Genomic DNA, 19,572 nt, shown 5'->3' with positions numbered 1-19,572 from the left:
GTTTAGATTGTTTTCCACCTAGCCCATAACGGACTGAAGCCTGTGTCTCCACATAAAATAGTTTGATAGAATCCACTATTGGCACTAGTGTTTCCCTTTCCTTCAGGGCCTGCTACAGAACTTCTCTTGGTACTGTATCTAATGCAGTTTTAAGATCTAGGAAGATGGCATCAAGTTTTATTTTGAGCAATCTGGTATATTTCTGTATTAATAAAAAAAACAGAAAACAGTGATCCACAGTGCTTCTACCGGCACAGAAACCAGCTTGGGCATCACTAATTGACCCAGAATCATCTGCCCATTTTTGTAGTTTAATTTGAAGAACTTTTCCAAATGTCTTCCCAACACAATCAAGTAATGAAGTTTGGCGATAATGCTCAGGATGGTCTCTTCCTCCATTTTTATATATTGGCACTATTGTTGCATCCCTCCAAGTTCTGGGGCCTTCCTATGAGCGAATAGCGGCATTAAAGACTCTACTCAAAATGGGAACTGTTAGGTAAAGATTAGGGCATTCCGATTGGTGTGGGACTACACAAGACTTATCTCTTGCTATAAGGTAACCCACCTTTTAATATAGGCCTGTACTACACAAGTTGGTCGTGTGACTGAGCAGCCAAGCTTATCTTAAGAGAGGTAATGTGAGCTGTAGGGCTGTACAATGAAATCAGTAAATACAAGTATCCAATTAAACACTTACACACTTAAAGATATTTAAAGCATTCTTTAAAAAGCAATAATTGGCTGTAACATTAATCCCAAATTAGGATTCAATTCAAAAAGTGAACAATAAAGCGGGTGAGTAATTCATTCATATGTTACACATGTTCCAGCACCCAGAGGTGACGTCATTTGAGGTCAGTATAGAATTCATAAAGTATCACCTTTGTAATATTGAGGTTTTCGAGGAAGCAAAGGTTAGGGTTAGTATAAAACAGATTGATAAATTATAACAGTTAGATTCTCCCAAAGGGATGAAGGCAGTCTTTTGTCCCAGCATTAAAGTGTTCAACATTAAAACGTTTGAGGGAACAAGCACTGCCAAAGCCAATAGGTTCAGAAGGAGGCCTTTAGGAGAGCCAGGACAGCCAAAGTCAATGGGCAAAGTCAAAATTCTGGAGCTCTTCTTCTTAGAAAAATGTTCTTAAATAGTCAGTGTTCAAAGGAGAAATCACAGCAAATCAAGAGGAGTCACCTTTAGAAAGCACAAACTGTAAGGCCAATGCAGGTAAGTTGAAGTCAACTTAGTGTAGGGTTAAATCGCACTCCCAAAAATAGGAAGCACCCAAATGGCAAAAGGATAATGTACCCCACACCCCACAGTACCTTTGAATTGAAGAAGTTGTTCCAGCAGGTTGCCTTCACAATGCAATGTAGTAGACCCTTGTTCCTGGTCCCTGGTCGTGGTGATGAAAGGGAGGATGTCTGGCGGGCTCCTGCAGCAACACTCAAGAGAAGGACTCTGCAGCAATGGATTTCAGTCGATTCAGCGGCTCTTTGTGGTTTTGGCGCCTTTTTCTCAGTGCCAAAGAAGAACGAAAAGCATTGGTTAGGATTTCCTTGATCTCTCGGTCCTGAACTCTGGTGAGGGGACTCTGGGTGCAGATTTCTTGTTTTTTCGTGGTCAAGGAGGGTGCTGCTAGCGTCTTCTCTTGCCTTCTGCTTTGGATGTTGTGCTCCAATGGTCGACTCGACACTTCCCAAAAACTTCACTTTTTATGCTAGTTCCCATTCATTCAGAGCCCTGTGCTGTCAATCACACAGCCGGGTGGCTATCCTTCAGGACAGCCAGCTGGCCAATTGGGACTGGTTTCACTCAGGCACACCTAGAGACCTAGAGACAAAGTACCGGGAAGTCTTGGGACCCTTCCTCACTTCCTGCCTTTCCAGACACACTGAAGCCCGCCAAGGACAAAATACACAAAGGACTCAAACCTTATGCAAACAACAGGATAAAAGCCCAGAAGAAACTAACAAGAAATGGCAAAAAAGAAGACAGGTGCCATTTTGAGGAAAATGGTCACCCTTGGGTGCAGCACTGCAGTTGAGGTATCAGCCTGCAGATACATGTCACTATGTAGTAAAAAAGAAACCACTGCCACCAGCCATTCAAGTGAGTTAGTGTAACAAAATGTTACAGGAGGAATGGGTTAAAGGAAATACTATGTAACACCACAGCACTCCACATAGGGTGGTGTGTGCTGGACCCATAAAGTTAAGGTAAGTAGGACAGTGGTCATCTTACTATTCTTGGGAACAGTAGTTCACCCAAGAAAATGTAGTTAAACATTAAGAGAAGTCGAAAGGACTTCTCAGTGGCGCTGCACAAAAGGTGCTGTGTGTCACAATGCAACAGCAGATGCCTATGGAGTTTGCCAGACTCCATAAAACAGGCACACAGCATTGCAAGGCCTGGTCACCATCCAACGCTCGGAGTTACCAATCTCTAAAAGTGTATCGTATCCCCTCATCCAGAGCCGAATGTAGTGATTCCCAGCATGCTTTAACATTTTCACTTTTTTTCTTAGTTAATAGCACTTTGTATTTAGCTCTTAGATGTCGTAATACGCTCTTATCAGGAATTCTGTCAGATCTTACAGACAAAACTGTATTCCTCTTGGCCCTGGAATATTCCTCATCATACCAGGGATTTATCACCACTGCCTTCCTTTTTAGGTTATCAATTGAGGATGTCAGGAACGGCCTTAAATTCGTAGCCATGGTTTCAAATTCTGCAATTACTGAACTAGCTGGGGAGCTAATATTCCAGACATTTACCACATTCTCCACAATTGCTGCATATGCTTCCGTTTTTACTTCCCTTTCAACCCACTAGCCAATGGTTTTTCTGGCATGGCCTTCTATGGCAATCATTTGATTTACCCTTGGGCCATCCTCATAAAGGGCCCATTAGTCTAACTATGTAATTTAAAAGAAAGAGGATTGTTGTCACTCTCGTTTCTGTCAATTACAGCTACATCACCAGTTCTAAACCAACTGTTACTGGTTATAAAGGTGTAATCAATGCAAGAGGACCCGTTGCAGCCCTTAAATGTTGTTTGTGCTGGCCGATCCTACTATTACATGCTCTAAGATTTAAATTTGAGATAATTCAGGCTGATTCCACCACCACTTTATGTGTTCTTTTAGGTGGAGCGGCCAGTAATGAAGGGATAGACCAAGCAATATCCTGGACATCCCAAAGATCTTTGGTAGCTTCCAGTGGTTCCACCTGCAACTGCATATCTCCTGCCACCAAAGTAAATTGGCTTTGTGAAATCAGCAGGCCATTTGAATTAATCCGTTCCTGCAACCCCAATAAATCCTTCATACGCATAGCCACACTGGGTCTGTTATATAAATTGAATAACACGAACCGTTCACCCATTTTTGTCAACACAGACAATAATTTAAGATCTGGCGAATCAGTTTCAATAGGGGCCGCCTCCCAATCCAATTTACATCATACCATATCTGAAAGCCTCGCGTCCTCCTCTAGGACTTTTGGTAGCAGGTACTGTGTAGTTTACATAACTATAGAACGCAATAGGGTCCAGCGCCCACGTTTGCCGAAAAAGAAGGACCTGGTGCGATCTAACAAAACAGCACCAAGCGGATGCAAAATTACTCTTTTCAGAACTGCTATGTTCCATGAAAGAGTTTTTAGGGGGCAGGGATCAATTCACCACTCTCAAAACTCCTTCAGACAATCGACCTAATCCAAATCATCAGGGGACAACCTCACACCACCTTCTACTGAACAAGATGCTCTATTACCTGCTCTCCCACCATTCCTACTTAGTCCCACATAGGACATGTTCCACCACTTGCCTAAATTAAGAGCAAAATATTGCTGTGATTGTACTAATATCTTAACACCACTGGGTGGAATTACATGCAAATCAATGCGTATGATGCCCTCCACCAGATCCAAGATCTTGGACCTCAATGTATTCAGTACAAGATTTAGGGAGTGAGCCCCTGACACACTTAATAAAATCATGCCCAATGACTGATAAGCACCCCCTGGTTACCCTAAACCAGGGTAAATACTTATTCTTTAGGGCATCCGCATCTTCATAGGCACCTCTAGGTAACCGCAGGACAGTCATATAGACCAGAGGAACCCTACTACCTCCAACCCCATTTGCCCCTGCTGCGTTAGGCAAGTGGCCCATTCTACCACCAAGGGGAAGTACGATCGATCCACAAAGAGGTGGAAGAGAACCGTGGTGCTGCAGGCTGAAACCATCAGCCAAGTGTAAATTGATGTATAATTGGTTCCGCCTATGAGAGTCATGGAGCCGTGATCATCAGACATCCCTGCAGTTAGGAGTGGTCAACTGGCAGCCACTGCTCCCAAACATATCAGGTTGATGGCTTACCGGATTCCCATTTGTCCTCCCCAGACGATTCACCCCCAACTCTCCCACTTTTCTCCCAATGTTACTGCTCTCTGCTGGATTCCCCACTTGAGAGATAAAACTATGATTGTGTAAGTTATTTCCCTTCTCTTTCACAACAGCAATAGTGCCATCAGCCTCTCTATATTCCTTTCTGCTGCTCAGATTTTCAACCTTGTCTCTAATAACTACTATTTCCTCCACACTAATAACTACTATTTCCTCCAAACTCCTAGTCAGCAGAGCAAGAATATTAACCTTCTCTGAAATGCCTATTGGAGAGGAGGGAACTGGCTGGACCACACTAAACAGATCTAACTCTTTGTTATTGGTTGGTAGGTTTGATACCTGTGGGTCAGTCTGTACACCCACATCGCTGGGATCAGCACTAAGGTTGCAGGGGTTCTCCATAATGCAGATGGTCCATTTGTTTCCCCTTATTCACATCAGGTCTTCCCCGTTTAACCTTGTCATTAGCTTTAGTGTTATTGCTCTTTTGTGGGAGTTTATTATTTCGAATCGGAAGGGTCTTTACGGGCACATTTGACTCAGGGCCCACTTTCAGCATCTCTTTGTCCAGTCTGCCCATCTCCATTGCCAATACAGAAAAGCTATTTGAGAAGGGAATCGGGGGGCCACTCTTTAACTCAAATAGTGCTCCCACTGCATCCCCTGAAGCCACCTCATTGCCCATTAATAACCGCTCATGACTAAATGAATTTTCATGCTTCAAATTAGCCCCCGACTCAATCTCTTTACAACCATGATATCTTTCCACAATGCTCCTCGCCACAATGGCATCCGAGTCTTTAGTAATACCAGGGCCACCCGCTGGAAACACATAATTCTCCCCCCTCCCCCTGCTGATCAGATCTTAAGTCTGCTTCAAATAGGATCAGGGGGTCCAATTTTATAAAATGTATTTTATTAGATTGTAAAATCGAGAATGGCTCTTTGATTGTAGACTCCTGTGTTTCATGAGGTCCAATTCCATCCTTGAAAGTTACGGATACAGCACAATTTGAACTTATTGATTTAGTTAATTTAGGCACTTGATTACTAACTCACCCTGGTGGCCTAAGTCCTTCCTTGGGTGTTATTTTAACTGTTGTGCCCCTTGGCGGTGTTTCAATCAGTTTGATATCCGATAATAACGCCTTGATCTCTGTGATTAGTAAGCTCACATCAGGGACAGGCTGGCTTACTTTCTGTAGCTTATTACTTCTACCTTCCCCGATAAGCGAGGAGTCTGCTTTACGTTTGGCCATGTCTCACAATCGGCACTCCCTTACTATAAAGGTCAGCTGCAATTACACTGCAGTTACACTGGTGTCTAACATATACTTGAGTGCAGCAAAAAAATACTAATAGTAGGTTGCTAGATTGCTAAACAACTCCTGTGCAGGCACCTTATCCCAATGGCGTTGGGCTGGACAAGGCATGCTCGACTGCTCGAGAGGCTGCCCTAGTCCGTCTCCTTCCCCTGCCCGCTAGCAATTGGTTCCAATAATGTCCCCTCAAAAATATTGCCAATGCAAAAAAAATTCCTGAAATTTGGCCTTTTTGAGGGGACATTGTTACATGCAACATGCCCACACCCCCTGACCCCCCAGAACATGGACACCCCCGCAACCTCCACTCCCCTTGTCCCTATATATATGGTGCCCTATATAATGTTTCCACTACCTTTTCCCGGCGACATTATAAACGGCTATCATATATATAGGGATATTATTATCTGATACCTAGCAATTTAGTTATAGCAATATCCGGTGCCCGCTATAGGAAAGTCAGACAGACCTTGAGCAATTGAGCAGTGGCTTATTACAGGATTGGGTACTTAATCAGCTGATTGCAGAGCGTATACTTCCCGACTTCCTTGAAAGCTCAGTCAAAAAGAGAGCATAATGCTCACAGCAACAATGAGTGCATATCCCCGGGTGTTACCTCTGTTACTCATTTGAAAATGAAATTCAGTTGCCTCCGTCCCTCAAAGCACTTTACAGCCGACACTCTGGACACTTTCTCCGCAGTTGTAACAATGGCTCCGAACTCCATGCCTTGCGGACATCAGGTGTTGCAGACACTGCCCTTCCCAACACCGGGCTTCACCACTCCAGATAATGGGACTCCCTCTTAAGGGAGGAGGCGGCTGTGTAATTAGGCAGGAGGCATGTGGGAATGAGCACAACAAAGACACCAGGCGTTGCAGACGCCGCCCTTCCCAACACCGGGCTTCACCATTCTGGGTAATGGGATTTCCTCTTAAGGGAGGAGGCAGCTGTGTAATCAGGCAGGCGGCATTTGGGAGTGAGCAAACCAAAGACACCAGACATGGTAGACACCGCCCTTCCCAACACCGGGCTTGACAACTCCAGCTAATGGGACTTCCTCTTAAGGGAGGAGGCGGCTGTGCAATCAGGCAGGTGGCATGTGGGAGTGAGCACACCAAAGACACCAGACGGTGCAGACACCACCCTTCCCAACGCTGAGCTTCACCATTCTGGGTCATGGGACTTCCTCTTAAGGGAGGTGGCGGCTGTGTAATCAGGCAGGCAGCATGTGGGAGTGAGCACCCCAAAGACACTAGGCATTGCAGACACCACCCTTCCAAACAACGGGCTTCACCACTCCGGGTAATGAGGTGCTTTGGCTCCGCTGGGATTTCCAGCCAGGTGGGGTCAGTGAAGTTAATGAACTGCTCAGTCCAACTCTTAGTCCAACTCTTCGAGGTCATGCCACTGCAAGTCAGTTCCCAGCTTCCATTCAGGCCTGCTCTGCGTCGGCCAGCAAAGGACTCCTGCAACCTGCTGTTGGCATCCTTCCGACTGGAGGTTTGCTTCTGCAGCATAGTTTCTTGCTTACAGGTTTGAACTTACCAGGTCTGCCAGGCTTGAGTCCTTTCTCCATTTTTATGTGATACAGCTGGGTCCACCCCAGTGGAGCGTCATAGTCCTTTGTTGGTGTCTATTGTATTCTTCCTGCCTCCTTGGGTCCACCACTTCTCAGTACTTTTTCCACTTGCCAAAGGAGCCGTTTGTATAACTCCACCAATCTTCTTCACAGTTACCTTGAAAGAGGACTTTAGATCAAACTGTATCTCTATTTTAGTCTTCCTTAACTTGGTGGTATGAATATTTACAAGAAGAAAGGAAGGAGTATTGCAATAACACATAGTAGTGCTTTCAGATTGTTTCTTAAGACTTTATGGGTTTCATAGTCTCAAGGGCAAGAGGGTTAGGGAGTTCCATCATGGAACGGGAGTCCTTGTTCCCATGAGCGGTCCTGCTTTCTGACGCCCGCAAGGGGAATGTTGCATAGCGGGTTCACCTCCCTAGCCTCACAGAGAAAGGCTCACCCCCCGGTGAGAAGTGACATGATCCCGTGAATCTTCACGATCCCCGGTTGCATTTAAAAATAGGGAACGTTGACTTTGCAAGATGCTTTAGATTGCATCATTATAATCCCTGCTAATGTGAGGTTGGGTTGAGTGTCAGACGTTCATAAGACACACTGCACATGCTAAGATTGTGATGTGATTTTGGGCAATTCCCATGACTGCATATATGGTTGAATTATAATTTCTGCTAAAGAAGCTTTGTCAAAGCCCTAGACTGTATTTTGAGGCCTCCTCAACACCTCCAGTGAATGCTGGTTTTGACCACTTTGCTCGTGAACCCTGAGCACCGGGTCCACCACTAGTGGTAAACCACCCCCAACAGTCCACCCAAACTGCACCTTTTGGCCAACTGACCACATGCAATCAAAATGGTGTCCAATGATAAATCGCCTGGAAATGGCTAACAGGGGGCGACATTTTCCCAAAAATGCGCCCTCAGTAAAATCAAACACTTTCCCCGAATATTCTACGATTGGAGTTTATAATCTAAAATTATATCCCTCCTAGAATATTTGGGGAATGTATTTTAGGGGCCAGAAAAAAAAGTCACATACCTGGTTCCTCAGCCTCCTCCTCGTTCATCCCTGACTGTCTATTCGCTATTCAGGCATGGCGTGTCTCTAACGATCTCTGCCTTAATGCCAGTAAGACTGAGATCCACCTCATTGGGGGACCCCTGCTCCTGCTTTTCCTCTCTCACTCTGGCTGCCCTCCTTGGGCCTTCTGCCTTCACCATCTTGTGAGGCAAAAAACCTTGGGGTCATCTTCAACTCCACACTCTCCTTCTCTCCACACGTCACAGACCTTGCCAATAAATCCCATTTCCAGCCACAACTCCTCAGAGGTATTCTCCCTTTTCTCACCTTCCCCCAGAAGCTCACTGCCTCTGGTGCCCTGGTTCTCTCTAGGCTTGTCTACTGCAACAGCCTCTTTCTCAATCTACCTACCTTCACTCTTCGCCCTCTTCAACTCATCCAGAACAGGACTGCAAGACTTATCCTTCGTCTCAAGCCCAGGGACTGCATCTCTCCAGCCCTGCAATCCCTCCACTGGCTCCCGGTGGGTGCAAGAGTCAAGTTTAAGACCCTCTGCATTGTCCACAAGGCTCCCTGGGGCCATGCCCTTAGTACCTTCAACTCTCTCTTCCTTAGTACCTTCCTCCTAGAGCCCTCTGCTTCTTCAAGCAGAAAATGAGGGGTAGATCTCTCTTCTGCAGGTGGCTCCCTCTGCAATGGCCTCCCTGCCTCTCTCTGCCTTGAGCCGGATCTCCTTATGTTCTGGAAGCTCCTCAAGACATTCCTTTTCTCCCCTTCTTTCTCGCCCTTTCTCCCCTGCTAACCCTCCCTTGCTCCTGCTTTGTCTACTGACTGGCTGCTCGGTGTCCTCTGAGTCGTACAAGACACCAGGCCCCCACTCCCCTGACCAGTGCCCCTGCCCTTGCCATCTGGCACATTTTGCACTGCCACCTGGCTAACCTTGCACTACTGGGCTGGGATTGCACCTCTAGTCCCAGCCTTCCTTCCACTTAACTCGGGGCCCTGCTGCTCTGGGTGCAGTTCTCCCTGTACCCCCTCTGCCCTGCACTTCTTGTTGCGCACTTGCATGATCTGAATGACACTACGCCTAGTAAGATCGTTTGTCTTGTCCTCCCTTTGTTCCCCTCCCCTTGCCTGGTTGCGCCTTGAAACACTCGTGTACAGACGCATTATAAATAACGAATCAATCAATCAATCAATCAATCAATCAATCAATCAATCGTCACTGTCAAGAAAAGTCTAAGCTGAATTACAATGACTACAAGTTTGGCACTCAGTAAATTATGGTTACACTACTCCTAAGGCCTTTCCTTGTCATTACCACCATTTTATTGTAGTCCTTTCCTCTTTGGGACCAGTAATTAGTGTTCCCGCCATATTTCGGAACCTATTCACTCCAAGCTTCAAACCAACCTGTTATATTAGGTCTCTATTTAAGAAAGGTGTTTCTTTCATCGGATGACATTTTTATTTTAAAGCTTTCAGAGCACACGCTTGTCCTTTCAACAGGCACCCACCCCTCTACAGAGTCAATGAAAACACAGCATTCATTAAGGTGCACAATATTTAAACAAAGATTTCACAATTGTAATTGGATCAAATGTGATAACTTGAAATTGCTGCGTAATGGGAGAAACAATGTCAGTGAATTTCAAAAAGACAATAACTCTTAAAGTGATGTTGCCACGTAATGTGTGATCTTCAATAAATGTGACTCTCTACATGTTGTAAAAGCGTTTGTTTGATGTAGAATGGTGGCATGCTGAATCCGCAATGTAAGCTGCAATTAAAAACACTGCTGTAGCTCACCAGATATAGAGTTCACATTGGGCAGATAAAATGCAAGACCCTGTTACTGAGAGAGAAGGAAGAGCTGCAGGCACATAATTGCGGTCTTCTGAACCGAGCAGTTGATATGTGCAACAGGCAGCAAGGATTTCAGGAAAATGGTCTCTGAAAGATCAACCTCTGAGATGACTGCCCTAATGCACAATGTATATGAATTTGACAGGTATAATCTCTTCTCCCATTTACATGGCAATTCTGAAAGTTGCTCGCCAATGGAGGATGTTCACATTAGCCTAAACCCCTCTTATTACGTCTAGTCAGGTACTTTCTGATGTTACAGAACAAAAAAAGCCCACACCTGTGAACCTATTTTTCAATGATCCCGAATTGTGGGCTCCTGTTTTTTCTACATGTTGACTCAGAGAGAGCTACCACCTAGCTGGCTGAAGGCTGAGGTTCTGTCGATATCCCAGAAGGGGGATAGGCTGTTGCCTATAACTATAGACCTATCTCTCTTATCCTGAAAACTGCGGGGAAAGTCCTTGGTAAAGTTTTGTTGGGGAGACCTGACAACTTGTCCAGAATGGGTAATGTTAATACAGATGTCCAGGCTGATTTTGGCAAATATACTGGCACTATAAATCAGGTTTTTTTATGGGATCCTACCGAGAGGTAACAAAACAATCTCTTTATTTTCCCTTTGTGGATCTCAAGACTGCAATCCGCACCATACCACCCTATCGTCAAAAATCTTTTCGAAGTCATAAGCAAAAAACTCTATGCAACAACATGGCGTCTGTGAAGTATGGCCCAGGTGTTGATTAAACTCTTCATTCAGTCTATTTTAAATCCTAAAGCAGATGCCCCTGCACTGGATAGGTACAGGTTTAGCATCCTCTTATTACAGACAATACCATTTTGATTTTGAAAACGCCCTAGGAACTACAAAAACAGATACCTTTTATCGAGAGTGCCAAATCAAGGGACTTGAGATAAACATCCAGAAAACTGAACGTATGGCATGCAAAATGAGCAAGATGGCAACGTTAAGATTACCCTTCAAAATTAACATTTGGAGCAGTAATGGATGAACCAGGAAGGGAACAGTTGTATTTCCTTATCCAGGCAAGGGGGTGTGGTAAGCACGTTTTCCAAAGATTTGGGGGGGGGTCATTATATTGGACCTGCTTTGAGGTATAGCTCTAGAGCAGTTTTGGCTGCTTTATATGGTACAGAACGATTTGGCTGCTGTGAAGTTTTAGCATTGACCAGAGGGGAAATTAGAATCTGTAAAATCCTTCTGGGCTTACCGCAAAGTACCCACAATACTCCCATGAAAACAGAATTAGAGTTAATATCCAACATCTAGCAAAATTAAGGCAGATATTATAGTAGGCCTGTTTATAGCCTTCTGCAGATTTATCCCATCATAGAGCAGCAATTGCTAGTGTCGGGACTGTTCGAATGTTCACACAATGTCCTGTTTCACACGTTGAATCTGTTTTAATTGAAATTAATTTAGAATACAAGTGGGACACTTCAAGCTCAATCAATACATCAAAAACTGTTATTAAAAAATCAGATGTTGAATGAATGTACAAGGCAATTCTGACTCCAAGCACCAAATAGGAAGTAGGGACAGATCTGTCTTTAAATAATTATCTAGGCTTGAAAAATATTTAAATAAGGAAAAGTCTTCTGTTAGCTAAAATGTGTATTACGTCTCGGTGGAAATCGTCCTATTAAGTGGAATAGTCCTCCCTCTTTGGCATCATGTCCATTTTGCCCAGGCAAATGGCATTTTAAGCATTTGCGTCCTTTGCCCCAGCTGGTTATAGAAATGTTGCCTCAATCCTTTGTTTGTTCTATGTAATATTTTCACATGTGAAGAGGCAACACAATTATGTAAATCTACTGAGGATGATTCCATTGTAACTAGTGTAATTAATTATATACCAATTGGTTGGCAATTGAGGAACATAAAGTAACATTTTACTTTGCACGATTGATCTGTTCTACTGCTGTAAACTGATGAATTAATGAGGTGTTTTTTTTAATCAACTCTTTTTATTTGCATTTTCAAAAACAACAAACATTTTCCAAAACAACACAACATTTCACAATGTGGTTTCCCCGCATCCGCCGCCCCCCGAACCCTGATACATCCCACCCTCCAGTCTTACTTCCCCCTTTTGGCCTGTGGTGCCTGCATGATAATAGTACCCCAACCCCCCTTCACTCTACATAATCCTCCCACTTTCCCCATATTTAAACATACTTCCCCGGCATCACTCTGCTCCGGTAAGTTATCGCCTACATACTCTTGCAGTTCTCCATTCCCATCTCCCAAGTAGTTACCATTGGAATATCTCCCGCGCCCCATTTGACCGCTAGATCCCTTTTGACCACCATTACTGTGATTGCTATCAGCTTGCTTTCCCATCTTTTCCCTTCAAAGTCGCTGCAGATATGTAACAATAATATTTTGGGATCCCTAGGCACTGCTCTGCCCAGCACTCTCTTCAATTTGCAAAGGACCCCCTCCCACAGGGCCGCGACCCGCCGGCATTTCCATAACATATGGCAAAATGTACCTTCCAATTCCCCACACTTGAGGCATGTGGCTGTCTCGGCTCTATCCATCTTGTGTATCCGATCTCGCGAGTAATACACTCTATGCAGGATATTATACTGAGTCAGATGCATCCGGATTGACACATTTACTTCCCTTGCCGCCACCATAGCCTACACCCATTCCTCACTCTCAACGGTGCCCAGTTCCCTCTCCCACTTTTCTTTCAGCTGGGTCAGGGTGCATTCTGAGAAGTTATTGAGGTGTTTCTTATGTATTGCCTTTGTGGGCATCTGTGGACGGAGAACTCATAGCTATAATAATAATATTAGATATTTTGATTTTGTTTTATTATTCTTGTATGTATGTTGCTTATATGGATTTTTATGTAGCCAAAATAAAGTTTTTTATTACAGTTTGCTTATTGAACTTTTAGTTCTGCGGACAAATTCACTCTTACTTCTAATGGCACAGAAACTCCCAAACAGTAACCTATTTTCAGATAATTCTGAAAGTTGTTTTTTGAGAGAGACCTATAGACCAGGCAGATGCAATTATACTGTTATTAAAGCTACTAACATGTTTGTCGGAGGAGGCACAGCTCTCATACCAACACTGAGTGCCTGGTTGAGTCCCTTGCAGTCTGCGCAGTCCTGGTTGAGTCCCTTGCCGTCTGCTCAGTCCTGGTTGAGTCCCTTGCAGTCTGAGCAGTCCGAGGCAGGACTGCAGTGTAGTGGTGAAGTCTAGTAATTTCCTTAGTCCCTAGCCAAGTCTGGGTAAATATCCGACTTTGTTGTTGTTCGTAGGTGCTTAGAGCCTGCAACCATGTCAATTGCGCCTACGTTCAATCAGCCCTTTGGGACCGTGGGACTGGACTGGAGCAGTACCGGGAGAAGAAATCTGGCTGATATTATCGGGCGACAGCTGGTAGTGCTCGTCTGAGGACTGTTGCTGTAAGTGTTGACACAAGGGTGTACTTCAAGGGTCTACTGCCCACTGCTTGCACACCTTGGCCGCCTTGAACTATTAACTATTTACCAACAAGGGCTTGTCTGCCCTTGCCCATGCCGTGACCCTGATCTTTGAACTTTTTTGAATCTCGTCACCTACCGTCTAATTGCCGTTATATGCTGCATATCACTCTTTCATCGCTGCAGCACTGATTCATTTAGCAGAACGAGGGACAGGAGGGGAGAGATGGACTCAGGCAGCTCCTCGAGTCGCCGGGCGTGTCTTGTCCTCTGGGCTGCTTTCCCTGCTTTCCTTGGATACTGTTCTCTACCAATTACAAGAAACCATTTATTCTCCGGCTGTGAACTATAAACACAAACTGTTGGTCTACCCCCCACGCAGGTTGCTCTATTTGGAGTATTGGTAGCTGGTGCACCTGATACGTTGAGGGGCTGCAAGGTTTCTCTCCCCTCTCTTTCTGGTGTGGGGTCCCACCACACTAAGCTACTAATTGATTGATTTGCAGACACTGCAACTCTCCATTGTTTTCTCCGTGTTTTACACAGCTTGTTTTAATAAAAATGCTTGTTGCCTGCTCAGGCTGTTTGTTGGTGTTGAAGTGCCACTGTGCTTTCGAAAAAGTCAATCTTTTTGAAAGCAGAGGGACAGGGGCGGGGCAGGGGAAGAGACTGACTAAGACAGGTCCCTGAGCCGTCGGGTGTGCCATGTCCTCAGAGGCTATTTTGTTTTGGCACTTGATTCTCTGGATATCTTGTACTTTTCCAATTTCGACGTTACTGGTGCTTTACATTCTCTGCTTAATAACTGCATAACATCTTTCCATTGCCATTCCAGCAGCTGTTTTTTGAAGTTCTCTGTCGGATTATACCATAACCAAGTTGGGGGGCTGCAAGGCTTTCTCTTCGCTCTCCCCTAATTACATGGTTTGGGGGGGTGTATTGCAGTGCGCACTGAGCCCTTTTTAGCTGCATTGCTTGTATCTTTTGCGGTCTCATTTTTATGAACGTTTTATAGCTGTTTTAATCATTTTTTGACAAATTTTATTTTTAATGGTTTTTAATTTGCATGTGTTCTTTTATCCCTTTGCCTTATGATTGTCCTTGAGCCAGCAAAGCTAAGGTATTTGTGTACTTGGTTTGTAGCTTTTGTATTTGCAACTGCACTCACACTTTTCAAGCATCATCTTGCACTGCACCTGCACTTTATTGGGTGGTCTGGTTGACGAACACTGTGCTCCATGTCTAAGCGCAAAGCTAAAGCCCCACGCCTGGTGGCTAACAAAACAAAAAATAGTAAGAGCAGCATAGCGGTTGGTCCCAGTGGCCCCGTAGACACTATTTATGCGACCAAACCAAAATCAAAGAAGACAAAAATGACCAGCTACCCTCGGACCAGCCAACCCTAAATGAATATCTGAAACAAATGGCAGGTAAAATAGAAGAACAGATTTAGCACACGGGCTCCCAGGAGACTCAAAGTAAAAGCCACTGCAATCAAAAATACAACAATGTTGTATTTATAATTGCTGTTTTCTTTCTAAATAAAAAAATGTAAAAAAGCACTTACCAGCAGCAGACGGCAGGAAGGATCCTGACTGCAATCTCCGCTCTCCGGCAATAATGAAGCAAAAGCCGGCTGTAATAAACAAACGCTACCAGTAGGAGGCCTTTGCTTCATTATTGCTGTGAGGGCAGAGCTTAACACAAGCAAAGGAGGTTCATCCATTTCACAAAATAGATGCCTCATAGTGCTTGACATTTTTGAGTTTGAGCCTCATTTGGTCAAAATTTTACATAGGAACTTTGTTTAAAAATATTTTTTATATATAATTTTGATTATGGCCCGTTTTTTGAGCCAATACAATTTTTGAGTGAACTTCTCCTTTAAAATGAGAGGTTATATAAAGCTGTAACTCTATATACTGCTACGTATTATAGCATAAAAACATACAGGAACAACATTTTACAAACCTAAAGATTATAAAGATGTAAGTGGAAAAACCTATGAGATTCTTCACAATAGTTGATGAATTTTGGTTGGGGTCTTGCAATTATGATTGGGACACCCTCAACTGACCCCCTGGCCACCCAGAAACTGAAAGACTGTTTATCGGGGGTTGAGGTCTGGATGGCCAATAACTGGCTTAAACTGAATGGAGACAAAACTGAGATTACACTGGTTGGATCCAACTACGCAGGACAGCCCTGGACCTGTGACTACTGGCCTACTTCTCTTGGACCCTGCCCTGAACCCTCCTCAACTGTCAAGAGCATAAGAATCAAAATTATGTCCTCAGGATCCAGAGAAGCTCACATTTCGATGGTCTGCCAATCGGGCTTTACCAAACTTAAAATACTGTAAAAGGTTCTTCTGTTTCTTCCGGCTGAATCCAGATCTAAATTGTGAATGCCTCCATTATGGGATCACTAGACTACTGCAATGGTATCTTTCTCAGTCAACCTTAGGCCCTGCAACAACGCTTACCGAGCCTCACAAAAACGCTGCAGCTCGCCTTGCCCTGAATTCCCCTACACTGGCTCATTCCTCCGACCTTCTTCATCACCTTCCCTGGCTCCCTGTGAGGAGCAGAGTTGCATTTAAAATCCTATGCCTCGCTCACTTCGATACCCACAACGCCGGGGCTGAGTTCCTTCAATCTAGACTCACACCTTATAAACCAAGCAGACTCCTCCGCTCGGCCAATCAATCACTGCTGAACATTCCTCGATTTCTACGGGCCCAAGCAGGAGGAAGGTCCTTCCCTGTACTCACCCCCACGCTCTGGAATGCCCTCCATCTAGAGATCCGTAACACTCCTGACTTCACCCCCTTTTTCGGAAACATCTTCTTAAAACCTATCTATTTTAATCCTCTGGGTCTGTAGTCTCCTCTCTCTCCCCCAGCGCCTTGATGCATCTTGGTTTTGCCTGTGCTCTATAAATTCCCGTATAATACAATACAAGATCACAAATCACTTACAGAAAGCTCATAATCTCCAGTAATCCTACAATCTATGGTGCGTTCGTTTCTTGAACAAACCCAATTATAGAATGTTTTAAATGAGGATTCTGTAATGTGTGCAAACTCGCCAAAACAGTATATTAAAACACAGACCATTACAAAACACTCTCACAAGTTACATCACTGAATATATATGTAACACATTTTATTTTGGTAGCGCAATTAGAACCCTTAAAACAAAAATATGGAACATGTGGGGGTAAACGAATAATGAAGATTCTAAATACCCAGTCACAACATTGGAACAATACCAGCACAGGATGCAACCCAGAGCTCAAATTACAGGTGTAGACCATGCGAAGATTCCCTATGAGGGGCAAACGAACCCTCATACGAACCAAAAGGGAGGCTCAACTCAAACATACGTTGTGAGCCACAGAGACTGGATTAAATGAGGACAGACAATTTCCATGTTTATTGGAACATAAAATGATGACTATTGTATTCATTTATTATAATTATACATTTTTCTGTCCTGTTTATGATGCGATTAGGAGAAGACCTTTGCTACCTCTATTGTGGGACCTATGTTTCAGCCAATGTCGCCTGCCATGTATTATCTGTTGGAGGCAGATGCTCGAGTAATAGGTTTTATCGTATATTCGACCCACGCTGAAGCACAGAAGCAACTTTATTGTTAAATGTATAATGTTTACCTGCTATAAGAACTATTTTATCATGCCTTTGTTTCGTACTGAAGCAGTTTATTGTTTTTATATATATAATGATTATATATCATAAAAACAATACTTTAATGAATGTTGTATTAGCTGTTGATTCACTGTGTGGATGTTTGTATATATTGTGTACGTTTTATGGAAACTTATGTTATCTGAAATAAACATGACAACTTGTATTAAATACATGTTTGTACTATTGAAATAGTTTGTTCTGATGCACTGCATTTTATGCTCTTCATGTCCCTTCTGTGTGTATTCTTTCCCCTTTCTTTCTTGTTTCAAACCTTTTCTTCTACATACCATTCTCATCTTGATCCAATGTCAAGTAATGCATGTTTGATGATAGAAAACTCCAGCCCTCTGTTTTACAGGAGCTGTCTCAATCCACCTTTGTCATTGTGTTTCTGTTTAGGGTTTTGGTACTGAGAGGGCTAGAGGACTTGCTATTTTTGTTATCCCAGATGTGTGCAACCTTCCTACATGTGTAAAAAAGCAGTGTTGAGTCCAAGTCCCGTTCTGTTTGTCTTTTTTTGTGAAGCTACAAACATTACATGTCAAGGAACTAAAAAACAATCACATTATCTTCTGTTTCAATTTCCCTTGCAATCACTTTCTTTAAAGGGTTTACAAGGGTGAGATTACCTGGTAGAATTCTTTTTATCTTCCTCTGAGATCAAGAACCATACAAAATCAGCATAGCTCATCTTTCCCTCTTTCTGTACAGTATTGCCCCTGAAGAAACAAAAGAAACAATTTCATTTAAAGTGGTCTGTCCATAATTCATTTAATTGTTTACCGCACCATCGATCCAATTCTAATCACTGACAGCTAACCACATATTCCCACAATACAGTCTTGTGGTGACACTCTGTGCAAGTATAGACTTTCTTTCTGTACAATTCTATCCTCATCTGACTTCACTTCTTCTTTTCAGTATGCCACTATCCAATTCCTACCTTCTACCCCTGGCACTGTTAAAGCTTTCTATCACCATGTCCTCTCCAGTCATTGTTCCCTGATCTGAGACTTCTCATTGAGCCATTTCCTACCAACATCCCCATTGTCATGCTGTGGGCCTTTAACCTTCCAAAGACCTCGGTAGTCACATGCCTTGACCTTAAGTCCCTCCTCTCGTCCCTCCTCTTGTACTCCTATTTGACCACTCCCTCTACTCCCTCCATGACAAGCCTACCCACTCCAGAGAGAACTCTCTTGACCCTGTCTCAAATTCACTATCCTCTTCTGATCTCTCCATTGATCCCTCTCCCTGACTCCATGGTGACTTTAACATCCCTCCACCCGCTACAATGGCTAACAGGAAATTCAGATAGGGCTCTCTTCCCCCTACCTTGATGATGTGAGGACCTCTCTCCTGCCTTTCTCCCCTGTTCATGGCTCTTCAATTGACAGTGCTTTTCTGACTTTCATTACACCTTTATGACTATATTTGACCAACACTATCCTGCTCACACCTTCACACCTAAATTACTGACCCTTACACTACCACCAGCATAAAAGAATTCTCTAGCTGACCTCACCTCTGCGTTGGACTCTGCCAAATCCTCATACTTCACGAAGCTGATATACTCTCTCCGGAATCACCCCTCCGAACGTTCATCTATCCTCCAAGCTTTGCTCACATCTGCCAAGCTAATACTTTCCTTTCTGCTAATTACTTTGCTCACTACTTTCCTGCTACAATTCATACAATTTGTGACTCTCACAGGCATCCTCTCTCCCCCTCACCAACCCTCTTTTTGTCCACCACCTCTCCCCCACTTCTTCTACTCTCAACTTCTCCCCTACCTCTCCTATTGAATTAGCGCCCATCCATTGCAGTGCAAACCTATCTCGCGCTCCTATGAACCCTGTTGCTCCCCAATAGTCTCAATCAGCTGCCCTTAAGAGCTCCTTAAACGTTCTCTCTGCTGGACTCTTCCCTGCCTCTGTCAAATCTGCAACTGTCTTCCCCTATTGAAGAAACCCTCTGCTGACCTAAATATGCCAGCAAACTATTACCCAGTTTCCTTTGTTGCCCATTATTCAAAGGTCCTTGAGCTGGTTGTCTTCAACCAGATCACTAAGTACCTTGAGGATAATGACCTTGTAGATACACTTCAATCAGGCTTCTGAAGCAAATACCCCAACGAGACTGCACGCATGCATGTCTCCAACTTTCTCTCTCATGCTCACCTTTCCA

General features: G+C 43.9%; 1 protein-coding gene across 3 annotated transcripts in view; it reads right to left on the bottom strand.

The window, feature by feature from the left end:
* The window catches only part of PPP2R3A (protein phosphatase 2 regulatory subunit B''alpha), a 564,984-nt gene that overhangs the window by 38,235 nt on the left and 507,177 nt on the right, over positions 1-19,572 (bottom strand). For all 3 annotated transcript variants that reach the window (XM_069618015.1, XM_069618017.1, XM_069618016.1), the window contains exon 9: positions 18,015-18,104. In XM_069618015.1, coding sequence (XP_069474116.1) covers positions 18,015-18,104 — 90 coding nt within the window. The remainder of the gene's footprint in view (positions 1-18,014; positions 18,105-19,572) is intronic.

Source organism: Ambystoma mexicanum, chromosome 10 (assembly GCF_040938575.1).
Source record: "Ambystoma mexicanum isolate Mex_15411 chromosome 10, UKY_AmexF1_1, whole genome shotgun sequence".
Taxonomy (NCBI): Eukaryota; Metazoa; Chordata; class Amphibia; order Caudata; family Ambystomatidae; genus Ambystoma; species Ambystoma mexicanum.
Note: the sequence above shows the minus strand (reverse complement) of the source record. Positions and strands in the feature narration are given on the sequence as shown.